The 20,266-nt window shown below is 36.1% G+C and overlaps 3 protein-coding genes and 1 pseudogene across 4 annotated transcripts; all 4 read right to left on the bottom strand.

Annotated features, from left to right (window-relative positions):
- The window catches only part of LOC18009131, a 6,227-nt pseudogene extending 3,376 nt beyond the window's left edge, over positions 1-2,851 (bottom strand).
- Positions 2,852-4,280: 1,429 nt separating this feature from the next.
- On the bottom strand, positions 4,281-11,848 carry LOC18008445 (conserved oligomeric Golgi complex subunit 3). Its single transcript, XM_006390496.2, has 25 exons — positions 11,675-11,848; positions 11,363-11,446; positions 11,172-11,279; positions 10,928-10,972; positions 10,766-10,840; positions 10,570-10,665; positions 10,290-10,367; positions 9,962-10,047; positions 9,761-9,827; positions 9,529-9,591; positions 9,246-9,347; positions 8,955-9,059; positions 8,772-8,864; positions 8,378-8,466; positions 7,493-7,712; positions 7,127-7,216; positions 6,932-7,048; positions 6,795-6,827; positions 6,494-6,580; positions 6,347-6,409; positions 6,051-6,167; positions 5,689-5,781; positions 5,295-5,420; positions 4,757-4,857; positions 4,281-4,613 (listed from the first exon to the last, which is right to left on the bottom strand). The coding sequence occupies exons 1-25, from the start codon at positions 11,759-11,761 to the stop codon at positions 4,484-4,486; spliced, it is 2,355 nt and encodes a 784-aa protein (XP_006390558.1). The 5' UTR covers positions 11,762-11,848; the 3' UTR covers positions 4,281-4,483.
- Positions 11,849-13,222: 1,374 nt separating this feature from the next.
- Positions 13,223-14,496, bottom strand: LOC18008993 (transcription factor MYB54). Its single transcript, XM_006390497.2, has 3 exons — positions 14,234-14,496; positions 13,716-14,117; positions 13,223-13,574 (listed from the first exon to the last, which is right to left on the bottom strand). Exons 1-3 carry the CDS (start codon positions 14,346-14,348, stop codon positions 13,396-13,398), a joined length of 696 nt encoding a protein of 231 aa, XP_006390559.1. The 5' UTR covers positions 14,349-14,496; the 3' UTR covers positions 13,223-13,395.
- A 2,092-nt stretch (positions 14,497-16,588) lies between these two features.
- On the bottom strand, positions 16,589-18,872 carry LOC18009360 (pentatricopeptide repeat-containing protein At1g73400, mitochondrial). Of its 2 annotated transcripts, XM_024157123.1 has the most exons (2): positions 18,415-18,872; positions 16,589-18,282 (listed from the first exon to the last, which is right to left on the bottom strand). In XM_024157123.1, exons 1-2 carry the CDS (start codon positions 18,489-18,491, stop codon positions 16,788-16,790), a joined length of 1,572 nt encoding a protein of 523 aa, XP_024012891.1. In that variant the 5' UTR covers positions 18,492-18,872; the 3' UTR covers positions 16,589-16,787. The 2 variants fall into 2 exon arrangements, with proteins under 2 accessions (XP_024012891.1, XP_006390560.1); XM_006390498.2 differs by having other exon boundaries at positions 16,589-18,872.
- Between the last annotated feature and the right edge of the window lie 1,394 nt (positions 18,873-20,266).

Consider the following 20,266-nt stretch of genomic DNA (forward strand, 5'->3'; position numbering starts at 1 on the left):
CCAGCAAAACTTTCACGTACTTCGCTGCCAAAATCAGCTGCATCACTATTAATACCCACACCTATTGACCTGACTGAATCATGCTGATCATCTTCAAGGCAAACATCGTCAAGATGTGATTTTCGATGGACATTTACGCCTTTCTTATTACCCAGCATGAGAAGCTCATTTGTCTGAGCTACAAACCCCTGCCAAACAGGCTCATCACGCATCGAATTGAGCACTTCCTCATCCATCAAATGCCCATCATATTGGACTATCAAATCATTTTTCTTGGTAGCTGGATAGATTTCTGAGACCGTAAGTCTTCGGTCATTTTCTGAAGAAATAGGTTCAGCATCTTTTGCTTGCAGATACTGTTCACCAGATAAATAAGAAGCCTCCTCTGCATAAGACTGATCATCCTCTTCTTTGGCTGCATCTCTTCCATGGTGATCCGGACTACTGCGGGTCGTTCCTTTCTCATGATCACTTGGATAATCAATTTCATGGGCAAGAAACCATGTTTCATCCTCAATAGGTTGTCTGACATAACCAATGTCGTCATCATCCTCATATTCGTCAGAGTCCCAGTATTCGTTACGGTAGTCAACAGATTCACTTAAACCATCACCGATGGTAGCAAAGCCAGAAACAAGATCTGAGGCATCCTCTGCTATTCCCTGACTTACTGAAAGCCAGTTTCCCCCAGCAGACTTTTTTCCACCTGTATGAGATCAATGGGAGATTAAAGCTTATATTCACACCTTAACTAAATTGATATGGTTAATGTCAAAGTAACAAAATTAGAAAGAAAAGCATCATGGTCTTCAAGAACTCAAAACAAAGAGCAGAGTAGAATTATAAGATGGCAAAACAATGAGAGAAACATTTGCAGATACTTTAACGTGAAAAAGCAAAACCATTATCTGTTACTTGCTTTCTTTGGTATTGATGCCAGTAACTTCACGATGCATTGTTCTAATGCATGAGATCATCAAAATTAAACACGTTATGTCTAGAGTTTCATGGGCAAAAATGCAACTAGAAACAATGCGACAACCATGAGTGAGGAAAATGCACGTTTCTAGAAGTTCATCTCGAAGAGTGAAATCATGAACAAGAGCCCTCATGCACTATCATTTAAACTAACTATCATTCAGTAGTCAGAATGGAAACTTTGCAGCTGTATATTGCCATGTAATCTAACCTGATGAGCTGATTTCTTGTCCGATGGGAACATCAAGGTATGAACCAATGAGAAGGGCATCCTCATCATTGACTAGCCTTGGACCTGAACCATCACGCTCAAATTTTTCTTCACAGTAAAGACTCATAGGATTGTCTTCAGACTTGAGCTTAACAGGAGGCAGCCTAGGAAACTCTTCCTTCCGAGTATCATAGACAAGCGGAAACCCTAAGCTACTAATATTCTTTTCATCAAAGGTAGATTGAGATTTACCAAAGAATAAAGCTCTTGCCACTTCGCTCTCCTGCTCCTTGATTGCCGCTCTCACATCACTAATCTCTGCCTTTTTCTTTCCCTCTCTTTTGTCCGAGCTGGCACCCAGATTGTAACTGGTTGACGCATCCCCTCTCGAAGATTGAAAAAGAGTCTTAACAGAACACTCTTTCCAGTTCTCTGAGGTTGTGTCTGCAGAATCTTCGGTTCTTAAGCGAGTGTTGCCCATATAGTTTTCATGCTTTCCAAAATTCTCAATTAGCCTATCAATCTCATTTGTTTCATTTATTTTGGATCCGGAGCTCCCTTTACTAGTATTTCCAGTCCATGAAGTACCCTTATTGCCAAAGAAAACAATATCTTCACCAGTTTCCACTATTTTCTTATCGACACCAGCCAAATTCCCATGCCTCGACTGTTCCAATGCATATGAATCCACCAAGCTGCTACCACTAATATCATCAACGTTTCGATAAGGGTCCAAGCTACCATTACCTGAAGTAAAGTTATAGGAACGCGCATCAGGAGCAGCATCACCTGAGTTTTTGGAGAATGTGAAGCTCGTCTCGCTTGATACAATAGTTTCCTTCTTGTTCGGTTTCTCAGCAGCCGCACCATTTTCCCATTTGATTACAGACCCATTCGTGCCAGTCCCACAGTCTATCTCTTTCACAATCAGCTCCTTGGAGACTTCACTATCTCGAGAACCCGATCTCCGGAGTTCATTACCAGTAGACCTTTCATCTGAACCTTTACTTGAATCTTTTGCCTCCAGGTTAAGCTTCTGAAGAAACCCATTTAAGTCAGACCGGTTGTTCAGCTCATTACGGAGAGCTTCCTCTGCCTTAGAGAAACTATTTCTCTTAAGAAACTCTAAAATCCCATCAAGAGAGCTTTGGTCCGCCATTTTTTAACTTTTTACAACATACAGGAGAAGCACTGGCAATAAAATCCCACCAATCCTGTAACCAACAACAGAAAAGATGTTAAAAAAACAAAAATGTTTCTCCCAACACAAATCAGGAGAATCAAAATCCGCCAAAACGAATATTTAAGTCACATTTTAAGAAACAAGGCAATAGAAAGATTTGCCCTCTAAGGAAACTGCGCAAACAAGACTTACGTTTGCTCATAAGGAATGACACAGAAAATTCGAAACTCCAATAAGCGCGAAAACCCTAAAAATCCTCAGAAATCATGCTCCAACGCGCAATCGAAGAGTCTAAAAACAGCTGGAGATCCAAAGAACAAAAAGAACCCCAGAAAGATGGATCCAACGAAGAATGAAACTTCTGGTGCGCGAAAGAGAAAATGCGCTTACAGATCAACGAAGACGAACAAGCAAGCGAAGCCACGTTGAGCTTTTCAATGGATGTAATGATTTCGGACATTCACTGGAAAATTAAAATTCCTAAATTTAAATTAGGGTTCTTTCTCCAATATTCTAAATATTCCATTTGCTCTTACATATGGACCATTTTTGGTCTTTGTCATTTTTGGGCTTGTTCTTGTTTGGGCTTGGTCGATTTTATCCAACAAAAAAAAATTTGAAAACGCATTGTTCAGAAAATATTTTAAAATTTTAATACAAACAGATTATCAATAAGGAGCCAGCTAGAGCCTAGAAGTTAACTGGACAGCTGAACAAAATTTCTTGAAATTTGACAATAATTTTTTTAACGAAAAGTGACTAATATAACAAGTCATTAAGTCATTACAAAAAAATAAAGATATGAAATATTATCCAATAAGTATAATTTTACTCTTTAACCCGAACCATTATATATCTAACAAGAAATTTGACAAAAAGAATTCAACAAAAAAATTCTTCCAAATCAAATTATCATGAAAAATGTTTAATCAAAATTACTTAAAAACTATAAATATTTTATAATCTGTTTAAAAGAGTCTGTTTAAACATATTTTAGAGTATGGATAGTTTACAGACGAACATTATCCAAAATTGATGTTAGGTACAAACTCATCAAACATATATTTGGAATTTTCAAATTTATATTTTTTTCTCAAAATTATTAATAGATGGATTAGTAAAATGTGAGGAATCTCAAGTTCGAAATTAGTACACCAATTTGGAAACGTTTGCTGGTGTTTTTGGACTCAATGTAAATGATTGCTAGTGTTTTAGGTTTCAATGCACCAGTTTAGAGAAGATTGCTAGTATTTGGATTTCACTGCATCAGTTTGGAAACATGTGATGGTGTTTTTTGGTTTCATGACGATGGATATAATTAGGCTTGAAGAAATTGTCCACATCCCATGGAGAAGAATTGAAATCTTCGTTCAAAATAAATTAGAGTTTTATTTAAAAAAGATTATGTGTGGATTGTGTGTTTCTCTGATTAAAACCAGAAATTAACAATCTTTGTAGTTTTTTCTTTGTTTGTTGTCTGGGTTATATGTGTTTCTCCGATTAAAATCAATTTCTTTGGTTTTTTTTACTAAAACCCAGTTTTTTTGTTTTAACAGTATGCCCAGAGACAATAATTTTGGATTTCATTGCATCAGTTTTGAATACACATGATGGTGTTTTTTTGGTCTCATGACAGACAGATTATGAATGACCAAATCTAGTTTTTAGAAATACTGATACACTCAACTTTTACTTTTTGCTTATAATTTCTTAAATATATAATCCCAAAATTATCTTTTCTTTATTTTTATTTTTTTTGTCAAACATCAAATTACCCTTTGTCACAAGGATTTTTTTGTTTTCCTTTCTTTGATGATAGCAAGGATTATTATTTTTAAGAATTATTTAATTCATGATACATGATTTTTTTGTGTCTGTGTTCATCCATGAAGCGAGCAACCCAACAAGAACTTGACAACTAGTTTATGTATAACATAAGATCTACAAGCTCTGGCTGCATATATTGAATTGAGAGACCAAGAAATATATGAGTTCTTGGAAATTTTTCTAAAGTTAACTCTTGTAAAGTAGCTAAAAGTAGTCAAAAAGTCTTTACATAAAGAAACCCCAAAGGAAGTGCGGAAATCAAAAACATTGATTGTGCCATAACCTTAAAGCAAATTGTCGAGTTGTGTTTGCAGATCCAGAATGGAGATCATATTGATGTTGGCTTGTTCTTCAGCTGAGTACTCAGCTTTTAGTAAAGACTCCACTTGTGTATGAGCTTCCACAATATTTGTCCTGAATAGAAAACATATACATAGGGTTACCGTATCAATTTGGGTTCAGGCACAAGGGACTAGGAATAAGCACACATATGAAACAACCCAAAGATAGTTTAAATGGTCGATAAAGTTGCGGGGTATTTCGAGAAATTGACTTACTTAATCGGCTTGAAAAGAATGGTCCTTGTTGATGGATTCTGCAGATAGAGTTTCATTTTTGCTAAAATTGGAAGCAACTCTTGCTGTATTGCAGCATATACCTGGTTCAAGTCCATGTGATACACATCAGTATTTCCCTTTGTGTGGAGAGATGTGGTTTTCCATTCTGAGCTATGAAGGTAACAATCTTAAATATGCAAAAAGCCATCGCGGGTTATATATTTATCCACGCTGATTCTCTCTTTTCTCTATCCATTTAGACACCGTAAGAGTGTCACCTTCGATTACTGTTATTAATTCTTGAACTAAAGAACCACAAATGCATGTTTAAGGGATCATTCGCATTTGTATTCGTTAGTACTAGAACTACCAATGAACAGAGATTTTACTATCAGTAGCTCTAGTACTAGCGAAGGAAGTTCCATCCTAGAGAGCTTATTAGGGGACAAGAAATAGCTGCCATCTCTATTTCTGGGACATACCTTGAAAAAAAAAAACAAAAAAAAAAACTCAAAAGAGTACATTACTTATCTCATACCTTCTGAACAAGTTCAGCCACCTTATCTGGAGTAGCGAAAGCTTGTTCCTTCAGCGGCTTAGCCATGACAGAGTCAACTTTTTGATTCTGAGTTCCACTGGAAAGAGCAACTTTTATGGCTGTGGCCTGCATATACAAGTACACAATGCATAAACAAAGCAAAACTATTACGCTATTCCATTAGAAAAGAAACCTCTTTAAATAACATTGTCCCTCCTCTCATAACTGGTGCATTGTATTAGATGGATGTACATAAATCGAAAATTGAAAATGGAATACGGTTTGTAATGCACAAAAGGAGGTATTTTTTCCCCCTTATTTTTTTGAAAACATCAAGAATCTTAAGAAAACTTGAAAAGCATTAATCACAGAAAAAGGAATAAGAGAAACCCACCTTGGTCACGAATGAAAGCATAGGATCCACAACGAGTTTAGTGACTGACATAATGAACTCCTCACAAGTCGTCTTAAGACATTTTTCCAGTTCCTGCGAAACAAACGTCCACGCATCATTCCCATTCATGTAAAGGAATGCAAGGATCCACCATAGATCATAGAGGCATGTCTGCTACAAATCTAACCATATCCTAGTAGCATAGCAGAAGAATAACCCATACTATGGAATAATCTTTCACCAATATTGGTAAATGCTCATGATTTAAATTGTAATATGACATCAACAGATCTGAAGGACAAACTTATGTAAACATGAAGCAAATCTACAATTGATAGAGGATGGAAGAGAAAACCACAAACCTTCTTGGCATCTATTTGGCTTTCCAGAACTCGAGGTGACAGGGTCCTTGCTAGTGAGGTTGACCTAGTCCAGTCAAAAAGTGACGCTTGACCTCTAAGTATCCTCCTCAAATGTTCCTAACCACATTTTATGAATAATATTAAGTATTGGAGAAAGTTAGCAAAGTCATCAGCAAATATAAAAACTGAAGGAGGAGAAAGATCTGAAATCTGCCTCAAAGATAAGCACTCTCAAAGGCGATAGAAAAAGGTTTAGATCTTTCATACAAACAAGACCTGAATGTCGAAAAACTAACCAGCAAATGGGAGAAATCAAGCTCTTTGTGTGTGACTGAAAATTCTATGTCAAAAGGGGCAATCTGGAAACAATTATAAGTATCGTTTAAAATAGAATCATTGACTGAATATCAAAAGAGGCAAAGTAAAGATAGATCAGCCATAACCTGTTCCCTCAAGATAAGGAGGTGTTTGATAAGGAACAGCTGGCCATCCATTGTAGTTGATCGCTTAATGACAAGCTTGCTGGCTTTCTGTTGCATATTTGACAAAATTTGTGAATTCTCAGCTATGGCAGACGTGGAGCATATGTACAAGCTTCGTAATTAAACTAAACAAAAATTAATTTCTTTACAGGAAAATGGCACATCTTTGTGTAATTAAAATTGATAATGTCATTGAAAATAAGGACAGCTGAAAATCGAACAAACGTCAAGGCAAGGAAGATCTGGTTTCTAGCTTGCTTACTTGAATTGACAACGAGCAAACTTCTACAGCTTCCTGTGGAACAGAAGAGATGGTCAGTCAAACAACTTGGCCTAAACATAAATTGGTATTTCTTCTTTGACAGAATGAGAAGCAATAAAGCTGCTGATAAGTCTTGCCTGTGCTAATCCAGTAAAGACTGCAGGCTCCAAACAACGATATAATTTGGATAGACAAGAGAGAGTCTTCTCCAGAGGTGGATACCAAGTCTTAAATACATCAGCATTTTCATCATCCTGTACCATGAATATAAGTAAACAAGCAGAACTACAGATTACCAAACCAGAGAAATAATATGAAAACTTTCATTCTACCCCGAGATTAGTTTCAGATGTTGTATTCGGAGATCCCTCCAGCTTTGCAGGGTAATCCAGATCTTCATCAGAGGGAATATAATTTGCAATCTGCAGAAGTAAGAAGGGGTTTCAAACAGAGCAACTCAAGGAAAGCAAAGTCCTGTAAGACTCAAGAGACACAGCCGAAACCAGCAAACTTTTCCACTTAATAGTCGTTCAGTATCAGAGTTATAACAAAATTTCATTTTATCAGCGTAAGCTAATTCGTCTTAGTGATTTCAATATTTCTACATAGACGCAGATGAGAAGATCACGCATTATTAAAGGCCAGCGAGAGAGACAGAGAAACTATCAAAACATCTGCTGGTAAGGTAAATATGGCACCTCATCTCGAATGTATGTTCTTGAACGAAAAGTCAATCTCTCGTTAACATCCGCTAAAATTCTTTGTAATGTCGGCCGCAGACCGGCCAGGGGTTCACTCTGTCTAGCGGACTGCTCACCCAAGACTTCAACTTTAAGGATATGAACGAGCTCACACAGAAGGTCAATATTTGCTTCATGAATTAGTTTTGGGCGTAGAATGTCATATAAGTAAGTGGACCTGTTCAGGAATCAAGCAAATACAATAAATTGGATGCATCGCATAAGATGTAACAAAATAAAACAATCTGAATCACTTGGCGTACTCATATTTGAATTTCTAAGATATCATATTAAGATACAAAGAAAGTTGACTACAGTGTAACACCGACAACGACAACTAGAGTGTGGGAAGCATGGCATAAGGTATAACAAACAGAAACAATCTGGAAGATACTAGCCATAAAAGTAACTCAAAACATGAGAACTTATGCTTAATCATATTCATAGTAGACTGCCGTGTAGTGGACCCACTGACTATGACAACTTCCAATCTCTAAATAATGATAGAGGGGACTAGTATTGAATAAAATAAAATCATATTATCAAGGCAACGCCAGCACAGTAGATTCCTAACTCACAATCAACAATAATGATGGGATGAATTTTCTGCCGTGTATGATTTGATGAACGCTAACAGTGTACAGAGAACGAGAAGGAGAAGAAGTTTGTAACGTCTCAACTATTAAGTATTCAAGTAGATAAAGTAGATGCTTAAGGCTCAAAATAATTTAATCTGTATTAGCTATCTATATTTCAGTATAAAAGGCACCAAAAATCATTTTAAGCTAGATTGAACAAAAAGAGAGATGGTGAACATGGACAGCGCCGCAATAATAAGCTTACAAAGGATCCACTAAAGGTGCCAGACTTGAAACATCTTCTGATGATGCTGGAAAGAAATGAGTAAACAGTTGATACTCCATATGACAAACCTGAAATTCATAATGGAGTTAAGAAATGTGGTGCAGTAATTTATGTTTCGTAAAACCAAGTCCATCAACAATTTCTAAAAATTTCAGCAGCAAAAGCTGATAATCCAGCCATTATCTCTCTCAAAGACCCTCGTCTGACCTTTCATATCACAAGATTTAACTGCTATATTAACATTCTCAAATTTTCTTATATGTGTTCTATCCTCTATGATGATAGCAATGTCCTTTTCTACTAAACTGGTATAACTCCAAGTCTCCCTAGGGAATAAAGAGAGGTATCTATCCCTTTATTTTCCTTCATATACCTGCATCAGATATGCACAACCAGATCTAGTCAAAGATGGCAGTGCCTCTTTCTTGGAAAAATCAGATACTCGTTGGTGAACTATGCCTTTGACCTGACAATGTAGATTGAACAAACAAACAGGCGATTATAGTTATCGACAGATAGAAACTAAACTAAACTGTAATCCAGAAAATGAACTCACAAGAGAAAGCCGTTGTTCACAGTATAGTCTGTGGCACTCTGCAAGGATTTGAACATATTCCTTTCTTGCTGACCTACTCTCAATTTCCTCCAATACAGGTTTAAGCTGGACAAATAATTTTTTCGATGTTCAGTCATAAAAATAAAATATTCTCATGCCGTAATCTCAACACTAAACTCACAATACTGACGTTGATTAATGCTACAAAAGCTAAATTTCCATGTTCACTTATCTAATATCGTGACCCTAGCAATTTGCACTAACATGGAAAAGAATTTAATAAGGTATCACCTCACTTGCAGCAGCCTTGAAGCGAACATATATAACTGATGCCTCGACACCCTCCGAGACAGATGCTTTGTTTCCATCTGTTCCACGAAAAGCTGCCTGAACCTGACAATGAAATTAACACGCCTGTTTCAAGGAAACTAGGCATAACTACAAAATTCATTCTACCTGCCTTTTACTACATGCATAAAGATATGCAATATATGTACATACACAATCACGAGAACTAGATACATACTTTGTGTAAGCTGTGCAAGACTATATGCATATTACAAAGAATACTTACCTGGGAAGCAGCAGTTTTGAGCACTGCAAGGATGTATGTTCGAATCATGCCCAAGGCGCGTGACTGTAAAAATTATACATGTTAGCCTTCTCACATAACAGAGGATACACGATACTTATCTCCCTACAAATTTTGGAAACAATGCATGTGCAAGAACTGTAAACCCAAGCGTCTCTCAGTGAGATAGATATAGGGAGGAGAGACAGAGAGAGTGAGGGCTCTTTCGTAGTACCTGGAGCTGACGAAATTTTAGCAAGTAAACACTCGACTCCGCATACTGGGGATTACTTTCGATGTACCTACAGAACCCAAGGTAAAAGAAGCATATTACAATCATTTCAATAGAGCAGGACGAACTTTAAGTGCAGCAGTTTTTTAGAAAATCGCCATGTCGTAAATTTCATAATAACTGAATGCAACGTCATTTACTCACGATATGCACTCATCGAGCCGTTTCAGTAATGGGAGAAAGTTAGAGTTTGATACGTTCATATTTGGAGAGTAAAAATTGGAGGATATCTGCAAAAACAAAACAAAAACATATATATATTAGAGCCGTTTAACACCGTGTTACGTATTTCCTCCTAAACTTACAACCAGTATTCAGTGAGAAACATACACTATGTACTAAATTCCACGGGTAGGCCAAGTTTTGAGTAGATTATGTCAATGAGTAAACAAGAGCACTATCTCAAGCAACTACACACTTATACTTTAACATATGCATAAATGATGTTGGTAGGCCTTTATTTAAATCTTACATTCTCCAATTCATCGAAATAGTTGAGCTTACTCCTTAGAGCTTCTGCAAACTCCATCAATTTCTGCTTCTCCATTAACTAGAAATGGTGAAAGAAAGAGCTCAAGTAAGTAAACTACGGAAATCAAATAGCGAGTCAGAAACTATTGATCAGCCATGATGCATTAAGCATCTTTTGTATGTCATTTTCGATATTTATAACAGGTAGGAGAAAACGCAAGTAAGAGATTAAGAAAAACAATAAAATCATTTTGTTACATAGAAGAGAGAGAAAACAATACCAGACGGTCGCATGCATCATGAAGAGTTTTAGTCTTTGTTGTTACTGCTTGATGTTGAAGCTGCAGTTCATTAAATAGGTCGAGAGTTTCATCAACCTGCGCAGGAGAAAATCTAAGGTCAATACAGAAACCGATGTCTTATAATTTCTTGGAAAGGTAAGGCCACAGCATTGTACAAAACTTGGTGGAAACCTGCCTGGTGAAGTATATTATCACACCCCTGGATGCGCTCAGTTAAAGTATTGACATAGTGCCGATACTTTTCCTCTGTCTATGTCAGAAAAGAACAAATCATTTAGACATACTTAAAGTAATGTTTCCCGACTTTTAACCTAGGAACAACATGACTATCACTAACCTCAGACTTCATCGCTGATTCAAGATCAGTAAACCATTTGTAGAACTGTGATAAAAACAACATAAGCCGAAATGAAGAAGCATTAGTACACACATATACAGATGTAAGAAAAGAGATGCCCACAAATACAAATGCAACCCCTATAGTACCGCATAGAAACTTCTTTATCAAACCAGCTAAGCATGGTCTTTCTTCACAGACGTGAGAGATCTTTGGAGCATCAAGTTGCAGGAAACGAGATTACCTGATTTGTATTAACCAAAACAGCTTCAATTGCTCCAGCATCTCCCAAGTGTGTGTCTTCTGCTGAGACCGACAAGCCATTCTCGGGCCGGTGAACATGCTCATGTACCTAAAATTATGAACTAACAGTGAAATCAACAAAAAAGGAATAACATTCCAAATAAATTACAAAACAGACAACCTCAGACTCACAAGATTAGCAGGAAATGGCCGCTCAGCGACTGCATGGGATAAAGAAACTATAGCTGCTTGTTGCTCCTCTGTCAAAGGAGCGCTCTGCAACGGAAAGTAACCACATTACAATTCAGTATATGAAGAGAAAACAAGCACATTTGCGTTTCAGATAACTGAGGCATGGCCACAGTGAATCTCTGATATTCAGATCCAACCATTTGCATCTGAACAAAGGATCCATATCTGGACACAACTAGTCTCATCAGTTGGATTTTCCTGGATCCAATGGCGGGATCTCGAGCTCAGATTGTGATAGAAACTCGCGATTACCTGTTCCCAAGTGGAAGCGAAATTGTAGCCTTTGGAGATGGCTCCAGATTTGGGGAGGCTTGAAGACGATGCCGCCTTAGTCGCCATATCTATGGCGGTTTCTTTGAACTAAGGAGGTTCTTGATCTCGGGTTTGATTCGTATTTTGGAAGAGAAAGACGAGGATTCGTCTAACTTAAGAATGTGTTCATTTGCTGGGTTAATTGCGATCCAGACGGAGTTACAGCTGCACGAACCAAAACGCCAGATTGGAACGCTTTTTCGCGTTTGCGTTTGCAACAAATGCAATTAAAAGTTAGGGAGCGACCGTTGATACGCGCTTCGAGATCTGCCGGCGATCTAGAGCTCCGAGACGGCCAGATAGTAGAGGATCTCACACGTGTGCCGACTTACGCAAAACTTATCACACTTATCAGCTATTGTAAGTTAATCCTCAAGTTCTTTGAAATTATACTTTTGCCTCAAAACTTATAAATTTGAATCACTTGTGCAGAAGTGATTATGAAACCAAATCTAAGAATACAAAAAATAAACTGAAAAACTGATGAAACTAAAATTGAAATTAGAGACTGGTTTCAGAGGAACTAATTTTTTTTTTAAGTTGTGGTTATAAGTCGTGTCAACTTAAATGTCAAGATGTATGCTTTTTATCTCCAAGTACATCTCCCATTATTTTTTACTCTTTTTTTTGGGTATCTTCATTTTTTGACTAAGGTTTTTTATTTGCTGCCGTGAAATATCTTTCTTGGTGGCTGATAACTACGTCCAACTTAATCATATCTATACTCCAACATCCATTCCGTCTTTCCGTTATTATACTTCACCATAAAATAATCCAGTTCAATAAGTTTCTTCATCAAAACCTTTACATGCATTGAAAGCCTTTGGCCTTTGGTCAAGAAAAAAAAAACTTTACATGCAACAGTGTGTTCGTTACTCAAGATATCTGAAGTAATGGGTTAAACAAACAATCATTTGAAAGAGTGCTTTAATACAAAAAATTAGAACAAAAAATTCTGATAGAGTACGTAAGAATCAGGAACCATTTCACTCATTTATAACTAACATGACTTCGAAGTTCGAACTATATTGCAGACTTGTTGCAACATTTATCTTTAAAATTTTTATAATATATACGAGGGAATCTACTTTTCACTGTACACACATAACTATATAAGTTATCAGTTATGGATAGTTGTAAGGAAGTAGGTTCCTTTGTGCATGATCTTGACCGTAAGCGATATGTTTGAATAAGTCCGCTGATCATGTAATTGCATCTATTACTTCGTACACGACATCTTTAACTTTTCCTCTTTACTCAACCACAAAAACCGTCTTTTTTTACCCAAAAAAAAAAAAAAAAAAACCGTCTTTTAACTATTTCTCCACACTAAGAACGCCGCCGTAGGATTTCTATGATTATTCCATAAAAAAAAGGTTTACATGTTAGTTTTTCTTGGTAAGATATTTGTATGATTAGACATTAATTTTATCTCGTACAAAACGATTGAAAATTTGTGGTGTGGATACAATAACATTGATTCTTTTGTTTTCACATTTCGCATAGACCGATTAGACCTCACTAATTACTGGTTTCTTACACCAAACATCAAACATACATGTTGTTGATCTAAAGTATAGTACGTATATGGACTAAATAGTTAAGCTATAGAAATTTAGGACTTACATATGTATACACAAAACGCAAACAAGTTAATAACCCTAAGAGGCCGAGTTTCCAACAGACAAAAAGTCGAAGAAGGGAACACGACTTTCGTTTGAATAATCTTGATTATTAGAGTTGCTTTGATCTACATCTTGATCAATAACCTCGCTCTTGTTTGAATCCGTGTTTACTTGTAGAAAATTGTAGAACTCCATAGGCTTTTTACTCTGGTTTGCTGCGATCGCATCGAGAAAAGGGAAGATCAAAAGTATAAGTTAACTATAACATTTTGAGACATAATCTCCAATCCTTCCAACACTCATATGAACATGTAAACACATTTGATAGAAATCGGGTCCATCGTTTTGAGTTTTACCTTTGGTATTTAAAGCGATCTTTCCATTGAAAAACTCCTTGAGGAACTGAAGATGATTGATATGAGAGAATTGGTAAGGGTAACTAATAACGTCTCCAAGTATTCTCTTCCGATCACAAGAAGAGCTCATGATTTGTTCAGTCCCCGTCAAAGAAGAAGACGAAGTTGTCGAGGGAACAAGACGAGGCTTGGAGGTTTGGCGTGTGCGTCGAGCCATGATGACGTGCCAATGATTCTTGACGGCGTTATCAGTTCTCCCGGGGAAAAGCCTAGCGATGATGGACCACCTGTTCCCGTGGATTCGGTGAGCGGCTAAAAGTCTTTCTTCTTCTTCTTCCGTGAAAGGGTTTCTGTTTATTCTCGGATCCAATTGATTAAACCATCTCAATCTACAACTCTTACCTGCATATACATCGATCAGCACAAGTTAATTTAACATCTTACCTTTGTGTTAACCAATATATGATCATCAAACCCTAGTTTTGTAATATATTGACCAACCCTAGAAGATATATTACCAGATCGACCAGGGAGCTTGAGGGCTATGGCGTTCCAATTATGAGGACCATATTGTTCGACTAGATCCTTTAGCTTCTCGTCTTCCGCTGGTCTCCAATGGCCTCGACTACACATGATCCTTTTCTTCTTTACGCCGATCTATCTAATTACTTAGTTATTTAACACAAAGTGTACCGATCGCAACCAATACAAGAACAAAGAGACAATATATATCAAAAGAAAGGAAACCACACAGATGTTATATCACCAACGTATGCAGGTATTTTGGTGCCTTCATGTATTTTATATATAAATATCCAAATTAAAACCCTAGAGTTTTTTTTTTTTTTTTTGGGAGGAAAGGTTGGGGAAGATGGGTATGTGGGAACAAGAAGAAAGGTGAAGAGTAACAGCACGCACACAAACATATCTATATATATAGTGTATTATAAGAGTTTATATATATATATATATATATATAGAGATGGAGAAAAATAAAATAAAAATAAAATCCGTTAGAGAGTCGGGAGGGTTTGGACGGACCTCTCCACCGGCGACTGATGCCAACGTCTTCCCTAACCAACACAACACCCATTTAAAGTAATCTGCCATTTTCTTTTCTTTTGTTTTTTTTAAACTTATAATTTTAAACTTATAGTTCAAAGTATATATGGCATATATTTCCTTAAATATAAATAATATATAAGGGTAGTAGAGATTGCTTGCTGTGGGCAGAATTTCGTTAACCTCTCAACGTCTCTTGGCATAGTATTAGTTTAAGGTTTTTTTCTCTCTAAGTTCTAACCTACACCCGCTACTTCAAGCCACCAATACTCATCTACGTTTGTGTTATCTTGGACAACCTACGTATTTACATTGAATAATTTAAAAATTGATATCCTAATTAACTCATTTATTTATGAGTTACATTGATAACGAGCTTTGTATATTATGGACAGTTTATTCTAGAAACATTAATTACATTAGAATTAGATAGATCATTAATTGTTTTGTTATTCCATATTAATGCATATGTGGATTCCTGCTATTGTATATTGCCAGTCTTTATTAGTTAACGGGCGATGGTGATTAAAAATGCATAGATAACTTTGAAATATCATTTTTTGTTTCAAACATTGAAATATATAAAAAAAATTTCAAAAAACATTGAAATATCAATTATATGATAAATTGTTGAAATTTAATCGAATAAAAAAACAATACAAAACAAAAACAGGGGGAAGAAGGAGAGAGTTTGGTAACAATGTTGTGGACTTCTGGTTAAATGGCAGGTCATATATAAATATTGATGGATAGGTTCTGATAACCTTTCAGACCTAATTAACCAAAGCTTAATTCGAACTATATATGACGACGTGGACACCATACAACTAACCTTTTTTCAGCTAAGTTAATTCAGCTTTTTAACACCGAAGCCTTAATTAATTCAACTAACGGTGATTATACGAGGGGATTATCGGATAAGTAAACTTGTTTTCTTATAGTATAAAGAATCAAAAGAATGATGATTAATCGACTGTTTAAAGTAATAGATGTAATAAAAAAAAGTTCGACTATTCACAATTTCACATAATTCCGCTTTAGTTATATAATTGGAGTACTAAATACATAATTCCGCTTTGGACCCGCAAAATTGAAAAACATTATGCATTCGCTATATTTTATTGCTATGATCGCACCATTTTCTCATCCTTAACCCTCGTTCATGCATATTCAATAAATTTCACACTTTGCTAAATAAAATTTAAATAAATCAGAGGTCCGGTTATAGAGGTGATGGCATAAACTCATTCATTAGTAAGCAATTTTTATCCAAAAATACACTGACAATTACATTCGCGTATTATGTGGTCAAAGATTTTAGGCATAAAAATAGCAATAGAATTGGTCAAATATTTGGTCTTCAAGCACGTCATTAGCTTTTCTCTTGTCCAAAACGGAACTTTATAGGTTTCGTACTTTCAGGAGTTATTAGGACTTAAAAAAAAAACAGAATGTCTGTTCCATTGATTGTTCCGTGGGATTATTCGAACATCTCTCCCATTTGTCTTATATATTTATTTCTTTAAAACAAAACCGAAAATAATTGCTGGTAAAGTTAAGTAGGAAAAATAAATAAAGAAGATACAAGTTAGTTGGGAAGGGAGCCATAACCAACTTCCTTTGTTCTATTGGTAGTTAGGAGAGAAGCCTTCTTCAGACTCGAACCTATCACAATTTCTTCGACAAAGACTCATACTACTAAACCGGACTTAACCGGCAGCATACCAGATCGGTAAGAATCTCACATCAAAATAAAACTAAAATTAAAAGTCACGACATTCAGAATTCAGAAAAACAGAAGTTGATAATTATGAATCATGAAGAAAGCAGAGCTCTCACATCTATTAACGATCATACAAAACATAATGCTCTATGTACACAATAGTCAATACAATAACTTCAGAACATACGATGTGCTGTGAAAGCATCCCCAAAGACACCAGCTTAACCATTTGATAGGTCTCTTTGCTTCTGAGACAAATGATTCTTGGTCCAGAAAATCATTGCCCATTACTTCCCTCTCAGCTTTGTACTTTTTCTCTTCTCACCAAGTGCAAAACGTCTAGCCATACTATGATTGTAAAACTTCTTCATATGCTCAGAAAGCTTTTGGATTGCCTTGAGGTTACCAACCTCAGACAGGCGCATCAAAAAAGAGTCAAAGGCTCGATAAGGCAGCTTCGTTCCTTTATCCACAACCTCATCCAGAAGAAAACACGCCTCTTTACCTCTGTGACAGTCGAAAAGCCCATTGATCATAGCACAGTAGGTCTCAATGTCCTGACCACAGCCTCTTTCGTCCATTTCTTTCCATGTATTGAATGCTGCATCAGGATCATCCATTTCGAAAAACATAGATATCAACATGTTGTATGTTTGGACGCTAGGAGCACAACGCGTCTCAATCATTCTCCCATAGAGTTTAAGTGCTTCATCGCTCTTTCTACTCTCACACAGTACCCTAAGAAAGCAATTGTAAGTGACTATATCAGGAGGGTAACCTTTATTGCTCATCTCATCCAAGAACTTGTACGCTTCCTCAACTTTTCCAGCCGTACACATACCTTCAATCACTTCTTTGTACGTTGACACATCGGGAAGACAACCCGTGCTTATCATACGCCCGATAAGCTCAAAGCATTCCTCTGATTTATCATTCCTTGCCAGAGCCACAATCATCAAAGCAAAAGTCTTTGCTGTTGGAGCAGAAACCGTAGAGCCTTTGGTCATCATGAACTCGAACAACTCAGCCGCATCATCCACCATTCCAGCTTGGCAAAAGGCGTCAATAGCAGCACAGTATGTGAAATTTTCCGGCTTATGACCGGCTTGTATCATCTCTTCGAGTAGCTTCATAGCCTTTTTCGGGTCTCTGACTCTGCAGCACCCAAAGAACAAGACATTGAATGTATTCGCATCAGGTTTAACTTTGTGCCTCATCCTTTTAAGCAAAGCTTCAGCATCCTTGACAAGACCACACTTGCACAGAGCATCAAGAAGCATATTGAAAGCATTAATCTCCGGCTGCGTCTTCACTCTGATCCGTTTCCTCTTGGCGAATTTCTGCACATGAGTCAGGTACCTCTCGCAGTACTTTCTGAGAATCTCCAGCAGAAGATCCGTTGGAACAGAGGTTTTGTTGTTTCTCTTCATGTAATCCAACATATCAATCACAATCCTAAACTGCTTGGTCTTGTACTTGGTGCTTGACAATATATCAATCATCTCATTGTAAGTAGAAGGCTCGTGTGAGTAATGTTCTTGGTGTCCAGCCCAAGTGAAGAACCGAAAAGCCGTTTTTTCCTCGTATTGAAGCCTTTGTAAGATCTTGCATACCACCGGAGTTGTCAGATCGACGCCGGATTCATCAAGGGCTTTCTCCATATCATCAAACGCATTCAGATTCACCATTATTGCTTCGTGGAGGATTCCAACCACATGATTAGAACCCGTTGTTCTAATATCATTTCCCTTGTGATAGGATAGTGATTGATCTTCTGAAACACTTTTTATACGGGTGATTTCAATTGATGGGTTTAACAAAGTCGTAGAACAGAATGAATTCCTCGAATAGCTAATTTGAGGAGAGATGTTTCCGGTTTTGATAGAAGAACCCAGAAGAGAGAAAAGCACGGACCTTTCAGGTGGTGGTGTTGATAGATGCAAGGAGGATCTAGAACGGAGAAAACAGGAGACCACCAGCTTTCGCATCATCAAAAACTCACTGGGAGATAAACCCTTCGTGAGTGCTACAGCGAAAGAGACTGAGAGAGAAAGGAGGAAGGAGACGGTGATGGAGAGACGAGGCTTTGAAATTTTTTAATGGACTCTTTCTGTTGGGGCCTTTTAGTTAATCTCCGTTACACGACTAAAAAATGACATGTTTTTTTGTTATTTTATTCTGTGTTCAAATAATCGGCCGACTAGGCGCTGATTGGAAGCAAGCCGCCGCGAATTTAGGCAACTCGGTCAGCTTAAGCGGATAACCGATTTCTATCGCCTAAAACCGAATTTTTAAGAAAATCGGTGTTTTATTTATAATATCAGAGACTTGTAAAAATATTAGAACGCAAATACAGGCCCAACTGGAATGTATCGCTGATATTGGCCCACAATTTTGTACAGATAATATTTACTTACTACGGAGATGAAGACTTTTATTTATAGTGCTGCTTCCCCTTCTCAATTTAAGTTTGTCGATGTGGGACAATCCAAAAGACCTCTTTTTAAAAAAATGTCATGAAATTTATGGGCCTGAATTAAGTATGGGTCTTCAACACACTAATATTACTTCTAAGTCTACTATTATATGCACGTATATATATATTCTAATATAACAAAATTAATCATAAAAATGAATAAATATTAAAAAAATTAAAATAAATATAAAAACTAATCTTAAATTAATTTCAAATTAATCTCTAATTTTTATTCTAGGCGTTAAGCGGATTTCCACCGCTCAACTAATGCCTAACTCTTTTTTGAACATGGCTAACAAGTGCTAATTTATTTTCTTTTTATTAAAAAAAATCACTGGTCTTCTCAAGTGGCCATTGAAAAATCTTAGTGTAGTTTGGGCGATTCTGGTTAGCATCATTGCATATATCAACCCAGATTTCCTAGAGTTCGTCTTGAGAAAAAAAAAACAAATACATATTTGAGAATTTTTTTTTATTTACTCAGATATTAGATTTTGTGTTGGTTTTTTTGTCAAATCACTTCTATTTAACAATTATGTTTTGTTTGTTATGTTTGTTCGATCATTAATCAATTTCATGTTAAGTTTCTTAGCGATTTCTATCCAAATGGTTTGGTTTATTCTCGATGTCGATCTAAAATGCTAGGTTTTATTTTGTTTTAACTTTTGTTTGAAATCTGTTGATCTTGTTGCCGGTTCACAATGTCTCATAATATCTAAGAGGATTTGGATGAATTGAGTGATTTGATTTGAAAATACTTTTTCAGCATTTTTGAAATGGCTGGTTTGATTCCAAAAATCTCAAAGACATCATAAACATTAGGCATGATTTTATTAGTTTTGTATGTATTTGTTAAGATCTGTAAATGAAAATCCGATTTAAAATTTGGGTTAATTGACCAGAAACCGCATATTTTAAAATCGATATAGTTTTAGTTTTCAAAATTTATTTTATGGAAAATTAGATTATATACTTTAAAATTAACTATATATAAAAATTTATGTGGATTGATCGAATAATTTTGAGGTAGTTGTTTGAAGATTAGATAAATAAATAAAAATTGTTGTGAAAAGACACTAAACCAAAATTTAATGTATTTTATAAAAAAAAATTGTATCATATGAATTTATACTAGATACAACTGCATTTTTCTTTAATACCTTTTCTAAACCAAATTAAGTGTATACAAACCAAACTAAATAAACTTAGGGTTAAATATCTCTATGTATGTTTACTTAAACGCTAGAATAATAAATAGTATGTCTTTTTGTTTTGTTAAAATCTACAAAA

Source organism: Eutrema salsugineum, unplaced genomic scaffold, assembly GCF_000478725.1.
Source record: "Eutrema salsugineum unplaced genomic scaffold, Eutsalg1_0 scaffold_9, whole genome shotgun sequence".
Classification (NCBI taxonomy): Eukaryota; Viridiplantae; Streptophyta; class Magnoliopsida; order Brassicales; family Brassicaceae; genus Eutrema; species Eutrema salsugineum.

Bases quoted from the DNA above. Each gene is read 5' to 3' on its own strand.
- LOC18009360 (XM_006390498.2), bottom strand. From the start codon at position 18,491: ATGATGCGAAAGCTGGTGGTCTCCTGTTTTCTCCGTTCTAGATCCTCC.
- LOC18008445 (XM_006390496.2), bottom strand. From the start codon at position 11,761: ATGGCGACTAAGGCGGCATCGTCTTCAAGCCTCCCCAAATCTGGAGCC. The intron at 10,841-10,927 runs GTTAGTGATAGT...TTTCTGACATAG, and splicing joins AATCAGCGATGAAGTCTGAG to ACAGAGGAAAAGTATCGGCA. The intron at 7,217-7,492 runs GTGCCATATTTA...TTACTTCTGCAG, and splicing joins GAACATACATTCGAGATGAG to ATTGCAAATTATATTCCCTC.
- LOC18008993 (XM_006390497.2), bottom strand. From the start codon at position 14,348: ATGTGTAGTCGAGGCCATTGGAGACCAGCGGAAGACGAGAAGCTAAAG. The intron at 14,118-14,233 runs GTAATATATCTT...ATGTATATGCAG, and splicing joins CAAGCTCCCTGGTCGATCTG to GTAAGAGTTGTAGATTGAGA. The intron at 13,575-13,715 runs GTAAAACTCAAA...ATGCGATCGCAG, and splicing joins GATCGCTTTAAATACCAAAG to CAAACCAGAGTAAAAAGCCT.